General features: G+C 41.9%; 1 protein-coding gene across 1 annotated transcript in view; it reads right to left on the bottom strand.

The window, feature by feature from the left end:
* Nucleotides 1-12,466: 12,466 nt before the first annotated feature.
* LOC310816298 (AF4/FMR2 family member 2-like) overlaps nt 12,467-24,921 on the bottom strand; it is a 111,777-nt gene continuing 99,322 nt past the window's right edge. The window contains exons 10-19 of the mRNA XM_083686422.1: nt 24,787-24,902; nt 22,306-22,582; nt 20,901-21,037; nt 20,205-20,268; nt 18,684-18,820; nt 18,140-18,211; nt 16,796-16,889; nt 16,337-16,386; nt 14,261-14,478; nt 12,467-12,871 (exon numbers count right to left, since the gene is read on the bottom strand). Of these exons, the coding sequence (XP_083542548.1) occupies nt 12,750-12,871; nt 14,261-14,478; nt 16,337-16,386; nt 16,796-16,889; nt 18,140-18,211; nt 18,684-18,820; nt 20,205-20,268; nt 20,901-21,037; nt 22,306-22,582; nt 24,787-24,902 (1,287 nt within the window). The 3' untranslated portion in view covers nt 12,467-12,749. The remainder of the gene's footprint in view (nt 12,872-14,260; nt 14,479-16,336; nt 16,387-16,795; nt 16,890-18,139; nt 18,212-18,683; nt 18,821-20,204; nt 20,269-20,900; nt 21,038-22,305; nt 22,583-24,786; nt 24,903-24,921) is intronic.

The raw sequence follows: 24,921 nt of genomic DNA, 5'->3' as shown, positions 1-24,921 counted from the left end.
ACCCAGAATTCCCAAGGGCAGATCCATTTAAGGGACGTGACAGGAATGAAGGCGGAGGCCACCGACTGTAATGGCTTCAGCCATTTTTAATCTCTGACCTGGGTCACAGCAAGAGAGAGGAAGACCTCTCTATTTCATCCCAGCATAGAAGCCATCGATATAAAAGCAACCACACCGTGGTAGTGGAAGACTAAACAAGATGGGGCAGGATCTCCAGCCCTACAGTAGATTAAACCAGGTTCTGGAGTACATTACATTTTTAATGAGGACTCTCCATTAAAGATGCTCTTTAATGTACACTTAGGCTTATGGAAGCTGACCCTTGCCCTGTAACCTGTACTACAGCTTGTGTTCTGATCAATATAATGAGAGCTTGAGAATGTGCTCACTGAATCACTGATTGTCATTTTGTATCGACCATTCAATCTTTAGTGAAAATTGTTTTATCCAAAGGATTTGCTCTCTGAAAAGATAACATGAATGACATTGTGGTGAATAAAAACAACTTACTGTATGTCTCTGAAATACCTCCTAGATTCTAGTCAAAAGACTGTGTTCTAGGACCTAGAACATGGGCAGAGAATGAGCTCTCAGATTGGAGAGGAATGTCCACAATAAAGCCAAAAACAATAACAACACCAACACAGTCTTTTGAGTTGAGAATGTTTGAAATATACTGTAATACCATCTTCTGACAACCCCCCTCCTCATATCATACAGTACGCTGTACTGAAACAGGCTGAAATGAATTCCACCAACCTCGGTTGTGTGGCAATAAACAGGTCTTGTGTGTATCTCAGCCTCTGCCAGACCCCCCCCCCGCTATAGCCTGACCATCCCTCAACACGTCTGTCTACTGTTCTTTACAGCCCAACCAGCGCTCACCCTCAGAGTTCAACAGCTGTTTATCAGCTTGCCTTTCATGTTGACACAGACCTACCGACAGTCACTACCACTGCCTCCACTGACGTAGTAGAGTTGTTACGCAGTGTTGAGTGTCAGGGTGCAGGGTTCAGCCACCCACCCCCCCACACCCCCCACCCCTTCCCCCCACCCCACCGGAGAGTGAAAGCAGAAGGCCTCTAGAAAGAGCCTCTAATCAGCACCTCAAGTGTCTTTAGTCTGTCTGAGGGATGGGCCACTACTGTAGCTGTTCCCTCTCAGCTGCCTCTCCTCTGGCCCAACAAGCCTCTGTCCTGCAGTAGTAAAGGTGCAGCTCGGCTGACACTCCACTGATGAGAGCTCTGAAGATCGGGGAAAGGGGGGCTTGGTGTGCTTGGTTCCCCATTTCACAGTATCAGAGGCATTAAACACTACACTTTTGATGTGTCGTTCCAAGCGTAGAGAAAGAGCTTTTGTATGCTTTGATCCTGCAATTATTGTAACAATGACAACGTGTACAAGTCTTTGAGCAGAATTCAGATCAGAAATGTACTGTGTAGAACATGTATGAAAACATTGGACATGCCATATTTGAATGAACACAAGTACAGGTATCAATATTAATTAATCATTTGTGTAATGCGTTCCACTTATGATGCCTGGAATTGGGATAACTATGGTACGATGAGAGTATAGTTAGGATTATGAAATATGGCATACACTTAGAAATTATAAATAGTTAAGCAAGAACACTAAAAACTCTAGAGCCTATGTACAACAATTCCATGATAAAGACCATATCGGATTGTGGCAGTTTGATAATAAAACATTTTGTTTCAAACTGTCTGAAGAGTCCAGGTCTAGAGAACTGTAGGGACTGCAGAGTGGGTCAGGGGGGTGGGGTCTGTGGTGGGGGCCTGCAGCCTTCAGCCTGAGAGGGTCATAGTCGAGGCCAGGCGGCAGGTTTGATTTGTCAGCAGATAAATGATGGCCCAACATCTGGAACAGTTTGGCAAATAAATAACCGGCGATGGCTCATACATCACCAGCTTCCCTCCAATCTGCCAGGGGAAAGAGAAAATAAATTCTTTATAACCTTGGGAAGCCAAACAGATATTGTCAAATAAGGCGTCTGTGATTCCTGTTGGGGGCGGGGGGACAGAGGGGGGACGGAGGCTGTTCTTTGTCAAGTACTGTGCGTAATAAAAGCCAGACTATTGCCACGTCCGAAAGTGAGGCTGCCTGGGCTGTTGATCTATGATGACTGAGGCTGCTGGTGACAGACATACTGTCACTGGCCCACATGGAAATACTTCCTGCTAACATGCACTGAGGAGTGACTCAACAGGGCTTCACATCACATGGGAAAACACTTGCTATCCCCCCCCACTAGGCCAACTCCAACTCCAGCATGTAGGAGTTCTTTTGAAATGGCTCTTTAATGACAATAATCTGAACTCTTTTGAACTTGGGGGCAAGAATTTCCAAGCTAGAATAGTTCCCTGCTTGTGATCTACGTGAAGTAAATCAAAAGAAGCACCAAAACTAACCCCTCAAGATAAGATTAGTCTGTACATAATCTCAGATCCCGATTGAGATTCTGGGGGCGTACGCAGTAAAAAGTGCTGTCAGAAGTCCACACCCTTTGTAGCATTTTGTTGCAAGTTCCACCTGAATTTCACGCGATGACCCTCCTCCTCCGCCCATGCCATTGTTTACAAACCGATGTGCATTGCACGAAATGAAAACATGTTAGTTAGCTGAAGATGTTTTGGATGCCAGCATTTCAGCATTTCACAGTGTGCATTCAATTATGCATTTTATCTATTTTTAAAAAATCGGTTGAAATCCTGTCTCCATTTGAAGCACTCTCTGTTTGTCGGTAGAATATGTGTATCACTGGTGAAATTCACAGGATGCACCGCCTCCCATTAGCACTTTTCGATGTGTTTAATTGGAGAGTCTTAGTGAGACTAGTCTGCACACAAGCCTCTAGATTGGTATTCCACATTTAATATCTAGTAACAGAGAGGATTTTGGACAACTTTTGAACTGCTGTTGGGCTGGGTGTCAGTGAAAGCCTGCCATTCCCATTAAGTATTTGTCTACAAGAATAAGTCCCTGTTAGCAAACTGCCCTGCATCCTCTGTATTTCTGCACAGCCTGGAAAGCAATGGAAAATTGTTATTTTGGGAAACTGTCAATCACCACAGCCATTTCCAAGAAAAACAGGATCATCCTTGATCTGCGTATGAAACCCAAATCATCAGAGGGAGATGTTTCATCAGTAACCTTTTAGTAGGAGCTCATACTGGCAATGAATGCTCACTGACATGATCTCAGTAATTTTTTCAGCTCTATCAAGATTACAACATTTCTTAATCTATTCAATTGACTTATTTCACACGACTGAGCAGCAACACTGAGTGACAGCGGGAGATTTAGCACTGAATAGTGGATAGGGAATGAGAATGTTATTTCTATCACGCATGGACATATTTACATAGCTGTGACTTGATCTTATTGGAACAAACATGAAATAGCTCTTCTGCCCTTACAACCGCATGAAGAATGCCCTGACAATCTGTCTGATTGCTTGACTACCAAATGCATGTCAAATGAAGATGTAATAAATGAATGCATCTGAAGCAGGTGGAATCTTAACAAGCAGCAATTACAAACCAGCGAAATGTGATGTGCTGTTCTCTCACTAGGCACTGGGTTTAATCAAGAATCATTCAATTAAGGACTCAACACACTCAAGTTCATACTGCTGGGCCGTAAACGAACATGAATAGGAAATCACATCTTAACAAATGAAGAGATTGAGAAAAGCAATCTCTTTAAACGACCACTTTGTAAATATATTGTCAGTGAATGTGAGTGGATTCCTTAATGTTATCAGTTAAATACTTATAATCAACCTACAGTATGTCTTTGGGATTCATTAAGGTAGCTATACAGATCTGCTGTTCGAAAATGGGTACCCAAAAGGTAATTTTGAAAAGCAAGAATATTATCTTTGAATATACTTATACTAATACATCACACTTGGGAGTGCCACTTTCAATCAATGCAATATGCACAAAAGGGGGAAGTCTGGGAGAAAAAAAAATGTTTCTATGCATAAATATAATTTTAGTGCTCAGGGGCTGGTATCTAGACAATACATTTTCCTTGGATCAACGGACACTTATTGAGTTGACATGGATTTGTATTAAGCAGTCTACTTCGAGATGCAACCTGTTTAGCAAGTAGCAAGTTTATACTGAGTTTTCCCTTGTAGAAAAAAAATCACCATTCCACTTCACAAATTATTTGAGTCACTACGTTAATGAGATGCTTTGACTTATGAATTTGCTACGGTAACCTGCAGATATAGCTGCGGCAGTTGAAAAATTACCTTGATGGTGCGCAATGCCACGAAAATCTATCTTTGAGATGATTTTATTGCATGGTTACCTTAGGCAATTAAATCAATAAATCTTAACTGTCAGCAAGTTGGCTCTGCGCCAAAGCCAAATGAAATGCTCAGAGTCAGTAAATAAAAGGCTTTTTGACACCTCATTTGGATAATTATTTAGCAGGTGGGATTCCTGTACCACACCCAAATACTTCAATTTGGCATAACAGAGCACTTTAAAGAAACCCCCGGCCTATCAATGTATTAGAAAACTCATAAATGAATAAGGCGTGCTGGAGCATGCACATTGTCCCTGTGATGAATAAATAAGAAGCCATTAGTTCCATAAAGAAGACACTGTTATGAGGACCAGTAACCACAGGCTAATTCAGATGTAGATGCGTAATGCTTGTGATTACAAGAATTTATCATATGGACGAAAGCCACAGATACAAGGATACTAGGCCTCCCCTAAGCAGTGTGTGTGTGTGTGTGCGCACGTATATTTACGTGCCTATCCAACATGGGACTTACACTAAATTTACATCCATAAGAGGGGACCTGTGTGTATGTGTCTGTGTGTGTGTGTGTGTGTGTGTGTGTGTATTCATCTCATATCATTGTTGTCCTGTTTCTTTAGGCCTGCAGGAGGGAGACCGGGTTAATGTTGTATTAGCATTGTGTTCATGTTGTATTAGCGTTGTGTTCATGTTGTGTTAATACTCTGATGACTCTCTGACAGGAGTGCTGCACCATCTCTTATCTCAGATGACATATTTCTCTTAGCTGCAGTGGCCTTGACCATGAAATAATCTACGATCCATCCAAAACACAAATAATTGAGTGGTTATTGTAGCTGCATACTGTAGGTTAAAACATCTGATACAGTTATTCATAAAATTATTAATTATTATTAATTATATACAGTAGGTACAAGGTACAGTGTTAAAGTGCAAGTACACATTGTAACAATGTACTTACAAAGGTACTAGTCTACCCAGTAAATAAAAGGGAACCCAATCAAAACAAGGGGGTGCTACCATCAGGTTGGGATTTCACTCATTGCAGCTGTGATAGCATGTCATGTCTGAAGCAATTTATCCGTCCCATGATGATGATGTCATAGTAGTGATTGAGAATCAGAGAGCAGGAGAGAACAATTGCACCGGTTCTTACCATTTTTATTCCATTTTTTACAGACACATTAAACATTTAAAAACAACAGAACTATCATTTCAATGTTTGATCATTACATATAACAATTTTATTATAAAATAACCATACAATAGGCAAAAATAATGATAAAAAATGGCAGAACTTGTGCAACACATTTGAAATACAAAGCTAACCAGGCAGGAAGTTTCTTTGATACAGAATTTTTAATGAATCCTTACAACTATACGTTAATAAATCCATAGCATAAACAGTTACCCTGCGCTGTACAAAAATGAACAAACTATAAACTACAGCATGCCTCAGCTAAGACATCTTCCGTCTTTGCATTTTCTGTTTACAACATTGTCCATCTTTAAACTGTCGAGAAAACGTCAGTGAGAGAAAAGGCTATTTACTTGGAATGGACACCCTGTTCTTCCCTGATGTGTGCGCAACATTGATCAAACATCATTCTGGGAATAGGTAGCATTGAAGCATTTATAATAAAGCTTTAGCCTTGAGGAACAGTATGTCATTAGGCTAATGTATGGCTATCAGCATTGCTAACTGTTTTGCTAATTAATTTATTTTTGAACACTGTGAAAGATTTATATTTATGTTACAATGCTGAATTTCACAGTTACAAATGTATCTGACAAACTCTGCCAGAACTAACTGTGATTGTTCCATTTCTCAAAAGCATGTTGTTCTAAGGCTTAAACAAGGGGAATCAATCTTTGGGAAATCGCTCTATTTTTTTCACGATAAATTTGGCCATATGTGACACAATAATGCTGCAGACTTTGAATAATACTTTCAGAAATACAGTTGTATCAAAAGCACATGGTCTTCCTTCAAATGTTTACGCCATTTGGTAAATAAATGGCTAAATTACAGCTGTATTTCATTGAGTAGGAAGCACAGCCATGTTAAGTAAATGCCTTTTTTCTGTAACAAACCCTTTTATCTGTTGTTGACTGAAACTGTACACTTGTTTATAATAATCTCATAGTCTCTCTTTTACAAAAGGAAGTGGATGATACACAGAAATGCCACGCCAGGTGACATTGGAATGACTGACACACAGAGGTCACACAGGACAGACTACCAAAGGTCAAATATCAAAGGGGTGATGAGATGTCACAGGTCAGCGATTTGCTCGAGTCAAGGCAATGGATTTCCAAAGCATGTGTTCAGCTTTGGGCAGTCAGAGGGTGATCTATTCCATATGGTACAATGGGACATCCGTTTACACCAGATGTCAACACACCATGGAGCACCCCATCACTGTACACATAGAAACAACAAGGGGATCTATGGATAGGTGTTGTTCTTCAGTAATGCACATTATAATTGGTCAGCTACACTGCTTTAAGACAAAACAAGGTGGAGGAATGGTTGAACATCATTTTAATGAAGCTACCTGTTGACTTCAATTTGCATAACGACCACTTTCGTTGAACTGAGGGTCAGCATACTGCATCTGCAGTCACAGACAAGCCATTTAGATTACAAACAAAATTATATTAAAATATGCTGCTAATGGGAAAACCATTTCAGATGTGTGATCCAGACTATGACAACATAGACATAATTAACAGTTGATAGGTATTTCCGATATGTTTATGCGTTATGGGAGAGCCCGGTCCAGGTTGCGCCAATGATATTAAATCGGCCACAGTATTCATTGCATATGAATCAGAGTTGAGTCATAAGGTCTTTAATTGACCAACATGGTACGGTGCTTTGTGTTAACTAAGTGTTATTTACAGTCTTTAATTTGCAGGGGCAATCGGAATGCTTCCAGCTGGGGACAATCTTAATTGGAGATCATTTTTCCTGATAACTCATTCTCATTGTAGTGGAACGATGGAACACAAGATAACAAAATACCAGGCGACAGTCAGGCTAAGGCTCAGTGCTGTTGTCTCGCCTCAGACAAGAAAAGCAGCTTATTTCTTTTTTTTTACCAGAGATGAATAAATTATGATTAGGGAACATGATAAATATACATCAATTTGTAACACAATGCTATTGTGTTGATAGTCTGTCAAATTACTGTTAGTATGTATAATGAGGGAGTTGGGGGAAGAAATGGCTAGCGTAGCTGTAGCATCTGCAGTGGTGCCAGCACCCCTCTCTCATTACTCTCTGCCTCAGATGAACTTGATTTGTTAGCGTTGGAGATAATTACACTAAACTAGAGGAAAACAATCCTTTGAGCATTAAAACTGCATGAGGGCACAACTATTATTGATTCTGCTCTTAAGTAGTGGCTGATCGCAATAAATACTCTTCTGGCTTAGACTCAGAAGACTAAAGAGATGAGCACTGAGCAACACTCTGTATCTACTCTAGGATACTTCAAATATTTTTCTTCTTCACTCTGCAATGCGTAAAAGGATTTGTATTTTCAATAAATGTCTTTAGATGAATTCATTTTAAAATGACATCCACGTATTTATAAATCTATCTACTTAATATTAACATTTGTAGCAGCAATACAATATCAAGCTAATTAGTGACTCATCTTATGAGCAATTTGTTCCTGATATAATGTATCATAACCTGGTTTCACCAAGCAGAAGGGTACAAGGTCACACCAAACATTAGCTTGGTAAATCTACCAGATGGCACCTCATTCAGCGTTCAGATTTCACTTATTTTAGACATGACTTTGTATTTGAAACAAAACAAAATGGGTTCTGCTCTCCAGGTGGATGTAAGCCAATTTGATTCAGCCTTCCCTCATTGTGAAATGAATGCAAGACATTAACTGCTCCTCCTCGGTGCCAGACGAGGGCTGAGTATGGGAGCTGGTTGTTTATATCAGAGAATGGATGAGCGAGCAGAGAGTGCCAGTGCTGCTTGGTTGTTGACTAACTGCCAGAAGGCTGCAGATTTCTCTGACAGAATGGCCTGTCTCTAGCACAAAACAAGAACAGCTGGGGAAAGCTAGTAGAAATGTACAAACTGCTTCCCCATAAAAGACAAGACAGTTGGCTACTTTTGGACCGGAGAAGAACGTATGATCATTTGCATAAAAAAAGAATGCACACACTTCATATTTTCTCTATTCAACACTGACAGATGATTATGAGATTATTTTTTTACCATGTGGTTTGCAAAAGACGAAGATGAATTGTAATGTATTGGACAAGCAAAGTTTCAGTTGTGAGATTCTCTTTCATGTTTTTCAATTCATTTAGTAACATTAAGACTTATGTAAATATTGCTAGTGCCACATGGTGTGGTATCCTACAGCTTTCGCAACAGAGTAGATTTGGAATTTTAATGAGCACTGTTTGTGAGGTTACAATAAGCATGTACAACACAGTTTCAAAAACATCTCATAACATTAAATGTAAATAAGAAAGTGGGTCCACATCAAGTGATTTTTAAAATCCAGTTCAATGTTTTGTTTTGTCAGTAATTTGTTTGCTCTTTTCTTGGGACATTCCAAAACACTTAATTTGGCTTAATGACCTAAAATTGATAGATAGAAACAACAAACGTTTTATAGGGCTAGTCAATCAATAAGCGCAAAAACACTGAAGTGCATATATCTTTAGATTCCACTCTTGTCCTTTTTAACACACTTAATGCTATCAAACAGCTATTGCCGTAAAAGGTTTGCAGTTGTAATCATAGGTCATTATATTAAGCATTTTTGAATATCCTGTTTTCTGTACCCTAAAACAGTAACCGTGTTAGAAATTTCATACATGTAAGTCACACATTTGCAATTTTAAAGCCAAACCTGGTCTCATAATTGCCAGTAAAAAGTACATGAATAAATTGTGGTTTTATGAAAAAATCTAATATACCAATATGGTATGGAAAAATCATTTAGATTCATTCTTGTTCTTAAATATAGACTCTTAATAATTTCCACTGGATACGGAGGCACTTTGTATTATCATAGTGAAAATCATATTTCACAAACATCCTCATTGTCTCTCATACACATTCGCGATGGTTAAATGGTCGACTGAAACGTATGGACTGTGCAACATAGAGATGGATACCCAGTAGTTTGAGAATCCATTCCCAAATTAACTCAGCACAGCAACACACACACACACACACACACACACACACACGCACACACGCACACACACACACACACACACACAAACACACACAGACACTTCGCCTTAGCCGATTCTCTCACATCTAAATGAAAACACCAAAAACAAAACAACCTCACATTTCCTCCTCAGGACCTCTGCCTGTATCTCATGGATGGTCAATAACCATCAAGCCAAGTTAAAACATATTGACAATCAAATGTACAACTATGCACATAACACGAAAGGAGTTTCAGAACTCATGGGTAATGCTTAAAACTCAACACCTTTTTGCGTGAACATGCAACAACTGAACCAACATTGAATATCAAAAGAGTTGCGCCATACAACACAACCGAGCGGTTAGTTATTGGAGACATTGGAGAGATCGTCCAGAGATCCATTGAAGCGCTACTGGAGTCATTGTGGTGTACATAATACGTGGTGGAAACGGTGATTGCATGGTTATTATTCATTCGAACAGAGTCTTAGATGCGTGACTTTATGTGTTCCCCCTCCCCTCCTACCTAGAGAATATTAGTGCTGCTTTGGATCAAATCCAGACTCTTATTACTGTAGTTAAAACAGGAAAATAACAGCAACCAAATAGCAAATATATACTGCAGGCACCAACCTAAAGGGCTGAACTAGCCTACAGTGCATTCAGAAAGTACTCATACCCCTTAAAATGTTGTTATGTTACAGCCTTATTCTAAAATGGATTAAATACATTTTTTCCCTCATCAATCTACACACAATACCTCATAATGACAAAGCCAAAACAGGTTTTTAGAAATGTTTGCTAATTTATTAAAAATAAAAAACTGAAATATCACATTTACATAAGTATTCAGACCCTTTACTCAGTACTATGTTGAAGCACCTTTGGCGGCGATTACAGCCTCAAGTCTTCTTGGGTATGACGCTACAAGCTTGGCACACCTGTATTTGGGGAGTTTCTCCCATTATTCTCTGCAGATCTTCTCAAGCTCTGTCAGGTTGGATGGTGAGCGTCGGTGCTCAGCTATTTTCAGGTCTCTCCAGAGATGTTCGATCGGGTTCAAGTCTGGGCTCTGGCTGGGCCACTCAAGGACATTCAGAGACTTGTCCCAAAGCCACTCCTGCGTTGTCTTGGCTGTGTGCTTAGGGTTGTTGTCCTGTTGGAAGGTGAACCTTCGCCCCAGTCTGAGGTCCTGAGCGCTCTGGAGCAGGTTTTCATCAAGTATCTCTCTGTACTTTGCTCCGTTCATCTTTCCCTCGATCCTGACTAGTCACCCAGTCCCTGCTGCTGAAAAACATCCCCACAGCAAGATGCTGCCACCACCATACTTCACCGTAGGGATGGTATTGGCCAGGTGATGAGCGGTGTCTGGTTTCCTCCAGATGTGACGCTTGGCATTCAGGCCAAATAGTTTAATCTTGGTTTCATCAAACCAGAGAATCTTGTTCTTCATGGTCTGAGAGTCCTTTAGGTGCCTTTTGGCAAACTCCAAGCGGGCTGTCATGTGCTTTTTACTGAGGAGTGGCTTCCGTCTGGTCACTCTACCATAAAGGCCTGATTGGTGGAGTGCTGCAGAGATGGTTGTCCTTCTGGAAGGTTCTCCCATCTCCACAGAGGAACTCTGGAGCTCTATCAGAGTGACCATTGGGTTCTTGGTCACCTCCCTGACGATGGCCCTTCTCCCCCTATTGCTCAGTTTGGCTGCGTGGCCAGCTCTAGGAAGAGTCTTCGTAGTTCCAAACTTCTTCCATTTAAGAATTTTGGAGGCTACTGTGTTCTTGGGGACCTTCAATACTGCAGAATTGTTTTTGTACCCTTCCCCAAATCCGTGCCTCGACACAATCTGTCTTGGAGGTCTACGGACAATTCCTTCGACTTGATGGCCTGGTTTTTGCTCTGGCATGCACTGTCAACTGTGCGACCTTATATAGACAGGTGTGTGCTGTTCCAAATCATGTCCAATCAATTGAATTTACCACAGGTGGACTCCAATCAAGTCATAGAAACATCTCAAGGATGATCAATGGAAACAGGATGCACCTGAGCTCAATTTTGAGTGTCATAGCAACGGGTCTGAATACTTATGTAAATGTGATATTCCAGTTTTTTATTTTTAATAAATTAGCAAACATTTTTAAAAACCTGTTTTCGCTTTGTCATTATGGGGTATTGTGAGGAGATTGATGAGGAAATAAATTAATTGAATCCATTTTAGAATAAGGCTGTAACATAACAAAATGTGGAAAAAGTGAAGGGGTCTGAATACTTCACGAATGCACTGTACATGATTCAGCTCATGTGTTCATACTGCTGTAGTTGACAACCTGTTATTTAACGAATCTCTGGAAGTTAGAGGAATTGCTTGAGTTGGCAGATTGAATTTGATTGCTTGTTGTTCTTTTCCAAATGGGTCTGCTATCCCTCTGTTGCTGCATTATCTGGTGCTATAGGATTGAAGTCTGATGAGAAGCACACATAACCAACACCATTACATAGTAGTAGAGAGAGACGCCTCTCCAATTGGCTTCTGTCAGTCCATCAAGGCATCCGCAAAATATAAGACATTAAAAGAGTTGATAGCACTTAGAAAATTCATGAGACATCTGCCTGTTGGAGACAGACCATAGGTGTTCAAATAGTATTTCAAATCATTTTAAATACTTTGCTGCGCTCGACTGAGTTTGCCTGGCACTATGGAACCAATGGAATTGTCCCAAAAGTGCTAACCCCGCCCATCTGGCACTCCAGGCAGGCTCAAGCAAATGCTCAAATATGTTCATATTTGAAAGTATTTCAAATGGAGTAAAGGTGGAAGAGGTGGTGAAGACTTGAAGTGGTCTGATAGGATCCTCAGTGGGAAATGACAGGGCTCTGTCCGCAGAAAAACAACCATAACAGCAACACCAATCCGTCTTTGTTTTAATGCCTTGTGAGGAGGCTACAAACCGGGCTTTGGGGCCTTCTGTACCCTTTCATTCACTTTGGGGGGCGGCTGTTGTCAACATTTGATGCCATGGAGCAGAGACCGGGAGACAAAGGACTTTGTGGAGCTCATGATGAACATGACCTATAAGGAGTTGTGACAGGGCTTGCTGGCTGAGCGTTATGGGGGAGGAGGGGTGGAGGGGTCCTTGGGGGGGGTGTGGTGGCTGGAGGACAGGGTGACGGGACAGGGTGCTGGCTGGTAGAGGTAGTGATGGAGGTGTGAGAGTGGCAGTTCCAGGTCCATGTTCCAGCACTATAACAAGTGGCCTTCTATCCGGAGCCAGTGCAGTCCTTGTCGTATGTAGCGCACCAGTTCTGTCATGCTGCTGTGCTGGCTCAACGGTTCCATCACTGAGTCCAGCTCCTGAAAGAACTCTGAGGAAAGGAGAAGAAAGGAAGGAAAGAGTGAGTGGGTGTTTGTGTGTGTGTGTGCGTGCGCATGTGTGTGTGTGGGTGTGTGTGCGTATGTGTGTGCGTTTGCATGTACAGTATATGTGTGTGTTAGTGTGCGTATGTGTCTATAGTATGTCCGTGTGTGTATGAATAAGAGAGTCAGACTAACAAATGTAAAAGCTTCATAAAAGTTCACATTTATACAGTCCATTTTTCTTTCCCCTTTTCCCAAACAGTGATGAACTGAGTGCTGAAACGGCTCAATCCACCAAGGTAACAGCTACAGTGATTTATCATGTCCTGAAAGTCCCACCTAGGCTTATGGTGTCATAACGGGGGCCATTCCTGTCTCATTTCCCATCAAACACACTCTCCAAGAGCCTCTAATTAAGCCCATTATGAGTGTAGACAGAGAGGAGGAGAGGTGGAGGGAGGGTCAGATCAACTTCTAATGGGGTACTTCTGAGGCTGCTGGGGCTCCCGCCTCATCTAGGTGTGCATTACCTGGCCCTTTAATCAACTCTCTCCAATAAGGGATGAGGAACGACAGAGTCGCACATCAAACCTGATAGGGTGGCGTCCTCCACATCTAGGGTGGTCACCACATTCACTCCCTAATGGCCGGAAATGGTTAAAGGGCTAATTTTCTTTCTTTCTTTTTTTTCTCTCTCTCTCTCTTCACAAAAGAACACAGAATACATTATAGGCAATGTTCTAGATAGCCTGAGGATGATTAAAAGGATTTGCGCAACCTTAGTTCTTTCACAGTACTCACGGGTAGTCGTAATTAGCCGTCTATAATTGTGTGACAAATAAAAGAAAAACGTGTTGACAAAAACGAATGAAAAGAAATGTTAGGAACAGAACACAGGATAGCAAAGAATTGAGGCTGTTGTTGAATGACGCGAGATGAATAGAACAACCATCACAGTCAGTTCCGCTGCTTTAAACTATACAATTTGCCATCTCTCTTGACATCCATAATAAAAGAGAAAAAAGGTGTAAGTGTGGACCAGGAAGTGTTGTGGTGACAGATACTGTGTGGTACAGTACTTACTGCAGGGAACCAAACAGACTTGGTACCTACTGTACCTGGTATCCAATTATACATAGTGATGCTTGTGTCAATTAAAACGTGTCAATCTAAACGGCCCCAAAATGCAATTCGTAGGTATCGGTATACCTTGTAAGTAGATGACTTTGTAAGTAAAAAGTTGACTCTAAAATAAAGCATTAGCATTATGTATCCTCTGTGGCAAATGGTGATGATTATCCTGGCTAAATAAACATAAATAATAATAATAATAATAATAATAATAATAATAATAATAATAATAAAGGAAAGAGCACACAGGCGTTATGGAGGGATACCTTGGCTCTCGTGGGCCAGTTTCTCGGCCGTGTCCCAGTGCTCGTAGCTGCGGAGGATGTTGTTGGTGATGTTGACGTGACTGGCGGCCATGTGGTGGATGCGCTGGGGGATGGCCACGCTGCCGGTGGCCGTAGGACCCCCAGGGCCTGTGCTGCTGCTGCTGACTGAGCTGACCGGAGACGGACACAGGGACAGGGGGGACGGGGTGCCTGTACTCCTGAGACGACAAACAACACAACACAGGCACACGTTTAGGACTCGGATTTGCTTTTTTTTTTATATCTTTAGAACTAATCGATAGCTTTTATTGACCTATGGTAATAATGTATTACCAGTTTACCAATTATATATGTTTTCCAGGTAAGTGTTCTGAGCAAGGTTCCTATACTGTACTGTAGATACTGTAGTAATATTCTAAACATACTGTACATTGTTGAGAGACCAAAGTGGGGGAAAGGGGGGGGGGTTAGTGTTCGGAGGACTAGAGGTCCGATCATCACTACAGAAATAAACACTGGACACCAGTGTTTAGTTTCATGTAAGCATTGTGATGTTGTATCTACTGGTCAAACAACTACTGAAAAAAACTACGGGGAAAAGATAGACGTTGTTTATGTTCTAATATCCACACTGGTGAACCCCTTCGAGTGAGACAATAATTGTACTCTTGCATTCTTAGCAGTATGCAAGAATGGATACTGGAACAAAGCTAGTTGGACTTGCTAAGCGAAGTCAGCTACAGAGATTCAGTAAGACAATCTTCATTAAACTACATAGTGACGTTGACGTGATCGTACTATCAATTTTCCACTACGATCACCAGGCCCTCCACACAAACCATTGACGCCATAGAACATATTTTACAACGTGGCTTTCACGATGGTAAAGTTATTTCAATTATAAAATCGAAAAAAAGTGAAAACACCATTTGGTGCCCGTAGTGCTAATCTATATGGACTAAGGTTAGATTGCAATAAGGAGATTTCCACTCCGAGAGCTTTTTCCTTCTTAATGTTTTTCACCCAGGGAGACTTATTATTATAATGGATATCTGAACTATATAGCTGAACATTTAGCCAATACATGTTATTTCGTCTGGCTTAACCACTTTTCATCAGGCTTAATCACTAATACTGATTTGAACTGTAAGAACAACAAACTAGGGGCTTTTCTGGCTTGACAATCACGGCTTGATTTTCTGTCAGGCGGCTTTAGCCATCAATCAAGGGACATATTCATCAGTCTTTTAGTGCGAAACCCAAACAATCAGGCTCCAGGTCCTGTAATTCAGCACTAAATTGAAACGCGCTCGCCCCGTGAAGTTAAATTATGTTCCCTGTCAACAGCTCGGCTCAGCTCTCGAGCAGTTTGAGGGTTTTGCTCAAATAAACAAACCCTTGAGGGGGAAAAAAGGGAAAGAATAAGAAGAAAAAAGAGATTTATGATTGTCAAGGACAGAACAAACAAACTGTGGGAAAGCTAGGCTCAGAGTCAAATCTAATGTTGATCACAGTTCCAGCAGGTATAAAGGGAAACTAACACAGGGGGATTAAGAAGCCTGGTTTGGGGCTAATGTGACCATGGTGAACTGGAGGAGGCTGGAGGAGGCTGCGGAGCTGAGGCTAATTGCTTTTGACAGCTCCTCTCCCCTACAGAACAGCAGGGCTGGTCAGTGCTGTGGCTAAGGGTGAGTGGCCTAGTGCCCCCCAGCCCTGGAACAGACAGGCTGTAGCTGAGCTCACAGACAGAGCATGGCTCGCCGCCAACCACACTAACTGACTAGCTAGCCCCACGTTACCCTAACATAAACACACTGAGGCATCACACAGCTACACACACACTCAGTTGCCATGGAGCATCCAAAAGAACACTCAACCACTGAGCATATCTCTCCAGGTAGTCTGATATGCTAGGAGTCACAGTGACAGAGGCAAAGACACCGCTGCGGCCTTTGTCTGAACAAAGGAACCACCGTCTGAGAGGATTAGCTAAAGCAGGAGCACGCAGCACCGTACTGTATGGACACATGCATTGTTTTGTTTATATATACTGTATCACATAAAGAAAGTACTCACTTTCCATTGGCTCCCCATGGCGAAGGTGCTTGGGAACTTTTCGCAGAATTCTGGAAGAATTAAGAGTTTGTGAGAACGTGTGTCTGGCAGCACTGTACTGTCCAAACACATTGCATATCAATGCAATGTAACTGCATATCAATGCAATACAACATAATGCAAACAGCTTTCTGAATAACAGCCAACATAATTAATTAAAACAGGCTTAGGCACTAACAATGTATGTAGATAATTGATGGAGTTAATTTACACACAAACAGCAAAAAGAAATGAATGGTTTTTAATAACCAGCATGCACAATTAATGAGTAAAAGGCGCAAGTCAAACAAATTCAATGAATGAATTCAATTTAAAAGTCTTAATTAGCTTTACGTGTTTTACAACTACCTCTCTTTTCCCCCCCACAAACAGTACAAAGCAGAGAAGTGGAGTTGGAGGGGACAATTCTCCTTGAAATACCTTGAAATACTCCATGAGGGAGCGGGAATACTTTACTGCATGGTCCTTCTTCAGTTTGAACATTCTCAAGTACAGGAGCGATAAACAGCGATTGCTGTAGAAATAAAAGCATCATCGTCGAAGTGTGACACTTGGTCAGGGGTACAATGAGTTCATACTTTGCTATCATGCTTTGGCAACAGAACGTCTCACACGAAGGCTCACACGAATGCACATGTACAGTGAGGATATCATAAAAAGTCACGACAAATGATGAGTAAGTCACAAAATGCGTATATTTGTATACTTTTTAAACACAAGGCTATTGAATATCCTGCCTCTTATTGTTATACAAGTCGACGTCTCTCTAATTGCTCGAGAGCACGGCAGGGAAAACCCGAGAGAGAGAGGCGCAGCAAAACAGCAATCAAATGTCAGCGCAGTTGCACTGCAACTCTGCACATCCAGTCCTAGCGCCATGCGGTGGCTTACCTGTCCACAGTACGCGAGTGCTAGACACCAGATGCTTTGGACATATGTAACGCTCCATGACATGACACCATCTCTCACACATGAATAAGTCATACGCTGCTTTACCCCCTTGCCCAGATCGAAAACACATCCGCGTGTAGAGCTGTACACACACACACACACACACACACACACACACACACACACACGACAGACTTCGCCCTCTAAAAAGGATTATGTATGTATCATGGATCATGTCAGCCAGTGTCAAATACCAGAATAATAATCCCTAATGATCGCTGAACATATTCTACCCGCGTAGGAAACATGGCCTCAGTGGTGTTTCACTCCTACGCTTATCAGAGTCTACATCGCTGTGACTGAGAGCCTTACTATAACATTCGGCAGAGATTAAACAATCTATGTGACAGGCTGCATATAGGCTCCCTTCATCCACGCTGAACAAGCGTGCTGTACTTTATATGTGTAGGCTGCCGCTGTGTGGAAATCTTTCATTATCCCCTAATAGCTTAATGAAATACAAGAATAATGATCCACTTTAAGCTGATTAAGTGCTTTAGCAGTGTTTTAAAGCTCCCTTCAAGATACATCCGATTGTCGGCAGTGATGGCTGAGTGGAGATTTAAATGGTGTTTGAGGCGAAGCGCCGGATTTAGCATCTAACGGGTTTGGAAGCCGGCTGGATTTTCTGAAATCAACCCAACCACCCACACAGACAGGGGCTTCCACGACCATCATCACATCCATCACGAGCACAATGACAGCTCTCCTTCAGCTGCGACACCCGCACGCATGCGCGCACGCACGGACGCATGCACACACACACAGGAAATTAGGTTTAGAGACCAAAAGGAAAGGGACACTCAAACTCACCACAACACAGCTAATTTCTTCTCGCCTACGGTCGCAGAGTGGCTTGTGAAGTTCTTTAACCTCATGGCGTACCTTTAAAAAGCAGAACACACACAGATCAAATTGACATTTTCTTCCTTTTTACAGTACAATGAATTCATTTCATTTTCGAATTACAAAAGGGCGGTGCGACTCAATGTTCATAAAGCTCAGACAGCGTCCAGAAAAGGGCCGGATTCAGTGTCGTTTGTTATGTGTAATGGTTTTCGAAGAGAAAGATTTCAATCAGTGGTGCGTGAATCCCTGGGTAGTAAGACGGAGCTCCGAGGTCCATCTATTTCCATTTTCGGCGTCATTAATAAAACGAGGGACACTAATTGCCTGACTTCTGGGCTAGAATCAGAGCAGCGGGGGCCATCATGATGTTCATTTTCACTGAGGGCAGGTGGGAGTGCTGGCCTGAGTGGGGAGTGCGCACATTAGGGTGTGTGTGTGTGTGTGTGTGTGTGTGTGTGTATGTAAGTGTGTGTGTAGGAGGGGGGGAGGGGGGGGGGGGTGTATTGACCTGATGAGTTCCACCGTCTCAGAATACATGGTGTACGGAGACTTGGCCTCCAACGGGTCTCGTTCCATTGCGTTGCCGCACTCGATGAACGAGAGCGCGCCGTCGGCGTAGTTAACGGCTTTCCCGAACTTCTCCATCTGTGAAGCGAAAGGAGACATCGAATCGGCATTAGCTTCAGAACATTAGCTACGAAATATTCTGCAAGAACAAATTGTCTTGGCTGCAAAGTCTTGTGAAAACAGATAAGCGGATTTAATTAGAAGAGAAAACATTGTCACATCGTTAGTGCACCGAGCATTCTCTTGATATTGTTCAATTTCATCGAATACATTCCTAAAATACAAGTATAGGTAAACAATAGAAATATCATTTCTGTTGTTTATAGCACATACACATCCCGAAATACAAACCAAGCGGTGAGCGCCAATGATGACATAATAACAGGCGTATGACTCATGCACTCTAACACACACAAGTGTAAAATAGATTTACACACCACTCTCTCTCTCTATGCAGGTTCCACCCATTTCAAGTAAGCCTTTACCACACGCCGACCCACAGCAAATTCATCACAGCTCAACGATTACACTCATGTAACATGGGCAATCAATTCCCTTCACTTTGTATTCATGGCCGGCTCTACCTCGGAGATCAGATTTATAGCCGAGTGGATGTAACTTTCGATAAAGGACAATGTCTGGGGAGATAATTGCTGGAATCCAATTATTAGGGGCCCTCTATGAGAGTGTTTGTAAATCACCGTTTGAGAGACCACCACTTTGAGGACATTGAAGAGGGTGTGTAAGAGGATCCTGTGGTGCCAGGTCACACTGCCTCGCTTAGAAAAGACGACAGGTCTTAAGGAGGAGGGCTCTCCTTCGTACCCCTCAGAGCAGTCTTCAAGGCCACACTAGTTGGTTTCTATGTGCTGTTAAATAGTATTAATATGACTCCTAAATATCTTTAGTACTGTTGTACCTCTTCATGACATAATGATGTATTACTGTATTGTTTATGTTTTTGTCAAATTGATGTATAGCTTCAAATAATTTTGAAAAAGAATAATGCTGTTCTCTGGGCATGTAATTCCTTGGCACAACAGATAGAAATCAAGTTATGTGCATGTTAAAATGCAATTTCCCCATTGTTCACATTGTGTTGGTGACCTTGCATGCAGAAATCACTGATTGCGGTAGCAGAAGGAACATCTCTGAGCTATTTGGCACAGTCATACAGTAATGCTTGCTCATAGCAGATTGGCATTTGTTTGTTAATGGGATTATCACATTGGTCTCTGTTGCCATTCGTGATGAATGATGAGAACAAACTGAATGTGTCTATTGACTGAATCTGAGACAAAATAATCTAGGGACTCAGAACAATTATTATACGCATGCTATTATTTATATGCATACTATTGTCTATCAACGCAAAGGCTGTATTACAGTTATGACAAACATGTACACATTTTGAGATGGTTATGGTTGAATGAAGAAACAAATAAATTAAACAGACTTTTACCAGTGCATCTGCTTTGTGCTTCAGTTTCTTGGCTTCTTGCATGTAGTAGTCTGCGTTGTGAACTCTGTGGGGCACAGATATAGTTTACTAGTTTCTTCACTGTAGCTGTTGACAGTTACACAAAGACACAATAGTTTTCAGTAACACTTTACTTGTAATAAATAGTAGCATGCAGTTATATTGCAATCATAGCCCACGATAAGAATTGTTATACATCTATGACTGCATTATAATATTTGATATCATCTCATAATAACCCTAAGCTATTGTAAGCCGTTATGTCTGTCCTATAGACTGACATACAATATATATGATAATGTGTACATAGACATTATAAGGCATCATACATATGTGGTGCCTCATAGAAAGTGTTTATCTTCATCCAACAATACTGCAACACAATCTATAATATAATATAATACTTTCTCTGACTGGCCTAAGGGCTAATGTTGAATATTTGTCTTCGACAACACGCTTAATTTCACTTTGATTTATACACATGAAGAAACCATAATCACATCCCACACATCGTTCAACTCTCCTGGGATTCAGTGGCATTTTAATCATGTTTGAGACTTAAAAATAAGTACATGCATCATGTCATTAAAATCTGGCTGTGCATGGGGTTTAAATAAAAGGTGAGTGGGTGTTTGGGGGGAGTGTATTAGCAGAAGTTTGAGGCTACACAGAACATACGTGTTATTGAACGTGAGCTTGGGTCTTCTGGGTTCCATGTGGTCCATCGACAGGGATGACAGGTTGGACCACACGTCGGAGTCGGACTGACCGTTGCCATGGAAACTGCCGGAGGGCTTGCTGTGGGTATCCTCCTCCTGCGAGACGAGGAGGGTCAATTAAAATGCTAATTAGCGTACAGCGAGGATTCATCGTGGTTGACTTCGACAACTGGTGGTGTACGTTTGTTTTTCTTTCTGTGTCCTGTCTGGCTTGGAAATTTCCAGCACATGCAATCCATTTTCTTTTCTGCAAGGCTATTTTGAAATCCTCCAAAGGATAATTAGATTTGCAAAAACACAGGAAATAGTGGTAAAAGCCTGGAGCAGAGTAATAATCTACAGCAACAGACGAGGCCTCCAACTTCTCTACACAATTGATTACATGAGACAGATCCTCGGATTAAACAGAGTGGACGCTAAAGCATCATACCTTTTAGCATAATAGTTGAATGGAACCATGCAAAACATCAAGTCAAAATGTAGCTCAGGGAAATGGTAATGATAACATTACTCCTACAAGCCCTTCCACTAATAATTAATTATAATAACGCCTTTGTGTCTTACTGACTTGATAAATCAGAGTAATTGAACAGAGGCAACAATTATACGAAGACAGAATCCATTAAAAACTATTATTTTTATGCAGTCTAAAACGATTTAGTCTCAGTTAATCTCCAGGATATCAATAATGCTCGATTGTTTAATTAAACAATGAACATCATCGAAAAGAAGAACTTCACTTGGTTGGGCACTTAGGCTATATACACTCACTGAACACTTTATTAGGAACACCTGTACACCTTCTCATGGTGGAGGTGGTGGAATGGTGTGGGGAATGTTTTCTTGGCACACTTTGGGCACGTTAATACCAATCAATCATTGCTTGAATGCCACAGCCTATTTGAGTATTGTTGCTGACCATGTGCATCCCTTCATGACCACAATTTACCCATTTTCTAATGGCTACTTCCAGCATGACACCATGCCACAAAGCAAAAGTCGTCTCAAACTGGTTTCATTAACATGACAATGAGTTCAGTGTTCTACAGTGGCCTTCCCAGCCACCGGATCTGAATCCAATAGAACACCTTTGGGAGATTCACATCTTGAAAGTGCACCTGAAAATCTGCAGGAATTGCGTGATGCAATCATGCCATCATGGACCGAAATCTCAAAGGAATGTTTCGAACATCTTGTGGAATTAATGCCACGAAGAATTGAGGCTGTTACTGAGGCCATTATTATGTTACAGTATTAGTATAGTGTTCCAAATAAAGTGCTCGGTGAGTGTACATTTTATATACATGTCATGAGTATTTTTTATTTATTTATATAAATGTCATGACTATTTCGCCCCGACTTACACTACTCGTCTTGGAATGCGAGAAGGCTTTGTTATCCCCTTTGCGGTGCTTATGTGAGGAAGAGGAGGACGAAGAGGACGAGGGGGGCAGGGAGCAGCTGAGGGCCGGTAACAAGGTGCTGATGCTGGTGGTGTTGGTGGTGCAAGGGGGGCCGCCCTCCTGGCTGAAGGAGCTACACTCGCTGGTCCTCCGCTGTCGGAGGGGCTCGTCTGAGAGAGGGGACAGCAGGGGAGGCAGCAGCTTCTCCTCTCGCTTCCTGGGCTGCCTCCTCAGCGAGCTGGATGGAGAGGGAGAGAGGGAGAGAGAGAGAGAGAGAGAGAGAGAGAGAGAGAGAGAGAGAGAGAGACAGACATGAGAGAAGAACAATGCTTTTGGCCCGCTCTCACACTGCTATTCACTACGTAACACTTCAGAGGGATTCTGCAGTTCTCACAGCCTTTGAAATGCCAGCCAATCTGAGGTCTTATGTCATCAAAGTGGTAGATAGATGGGAGAAAATAAATTACTTGACTGTCTGAGGCATTTGTGCAATTGAGGACTACAGACTTTCTGTCCGTGGCTGAAAGAAAGCAGTCGGCCTTCGGGAGAACATTCTGTTTGTTGGAAAATGAGTGATTATTTCTGTTTTTATTAGAAGGCTGAATCAAATGCAGCACTACACATGCTGTCTCTGAGGCATAGAGGGGGTAATTGTCTAAAGCAGAAATAGAAGCGAAGCATCTTAACATTTTGGGGAGACCAATTACAAGACCAAACTGTGCATATGTACCTCAATCATACTCAATACAAGTTGCACTAAATGAATTTGCACTCAATGAACCTTGACTGCCCCATGGGACCTGAATAGGGTAGAAAAAAAGAAAAAAGAAATCGACATAACCGTTTTATTTTTCCATTTTATTTTCAGTGCTTTTGACCCTCTAAGGAGGCAGCACAGAAAAAGGAGCAGAAATAGTCCAATATAGCGCACTGTGCACTGACGGGTCAAAATATTGATTGATCAAGCAGTGGAACGGCAGTTTGTTGTGACAGAAAGCACTTGTGGTTAGATTTACAGTCCTCCTAATATCCACTGCAGCTCAAGGAGCCGGCCGACCCCTCATTGGGGAACTCAGTGCTCTCCAGTCTGATTCCATGTATTCTGGGCCTGTGTAATAGCTGGGAGTTCCACATTGGGCCTGTGTTAACAATGGATTTTTCTCTAAGTGAACAGATAAAGAAAGGCAGGTGGGGAAAGTTGTTGCCATGCCTATTTTGCCTGCTCAAAGTCAATATGGAGTTTAGAACCCACCAAGGACGCGTGGTGAGAAATAACGTCTCCCGCTGCTTCTCTGTTTTACACATTGTTTTGCAACAACAGATTATTTTTTGCCCCCTTTCCCCAACTCATGGGGGATTTGATATACGAGAGAAAAATGCTTAGCAAGCTGAAGAGTGCCTGAAGCACTCGCAGGAAGGAGAAAAAAAACAGTTGGGAAAACCTAATTAGGATTATGTTGCCCAGGTTATTTTTGAACAGCAGCATATTTTGTCTTGTTTTATGGGCCTGAAAATGAGCAGAACTCCTTCAGTTTACGGCGTTAATAAAAAGCATCTTTACTCTCCAATCTGATTAAAAGGGTGAAGAATTTTGCTTTGGAGCTGTCGAAAGGGAGCTGATTTAAAGGGCTTCTAGGGAAGTCATATATCAGACCGGCCGAAAGAGTTGAGCATTTCTGTACTAGATACCGCTGGCAGCTCATAATTCATAGAGGGGGGTAATCATATTAAAGATATCTGCAGAGATTAGCGGCGATGTTCCGCAGTGGGCGCTCTGGTCCGGCGGCACGACCCTGCGACCCGTGTCACCAGCGCCACTCTGACGGGCTCTCAGGTGCTAATTGAATATCTAAAATTAGAGCTTGAGCTCTTGTCAGTGTCACATTACTTTAATGCAGTAGGACATAGCAAACCAGGGGCTAAAGATAGATCAGTAGGGTACCTCAATGTCCCTCTAGGAAGTCTATCTCACTGTGTCTGAGATACACAGAGTATACACGGAGCCTGGTTATCACTCTATAGCCATGCTGCAGAGGCTCTTTTTAACTACTAACTTATCTCTTCTTCACCCTAACCCTACCCACAGTACCCTAACTCTCACTGTACTGTACCTAACACCAACCTTTGGTAAAGAACAAACAGCTCAGATACTCACCTAAAAGTTTAAAAGATAAGTAAAGGTATAGCCGATTTTGTCCTTACCATGAGCTACTAGCAATTACACCTCGACCTTCACTGAGGACACTATCCAAAGCAGCAGAATACTGCTTTATTGTATAGCACTGCAGACAGACAACCATGATGAATGTGCAGTTTTTTGTAGACCTGTACTGTACATGTTCCTTGACTCATTCTGTAACCATAGTGATCTGAAAGGAGCACTGCACTATGAGTGGTATGATGATGTATCTCTTTGTGCAAGTGAACTTCAATTCCGCTTACTGTTTTGTGCTGGAGATCTTGTGGTTGTGTATCAGCGAGATGCACGGAGGAAGAAGCATGGAGTCTTTCTCCAACCGCGACTTCTTGCTGCCACCCACGGCGTCACAATGGTCCGACTGTGGAAACAGCACAGTC

Source organism: Argentina silus (genome assembly GCF_951799395.1).
Source record: "Argentina silus genome assembly, chromosome: 15".
NCBI lineage: Eukaryota > Metazoa > Chordata > Actinopteri > Argentiniformes > Argentinidae > Argentina > Argentina silus.
This window is presented reverse-complemented; position numbering and strand designations above follow the sequence as displayed.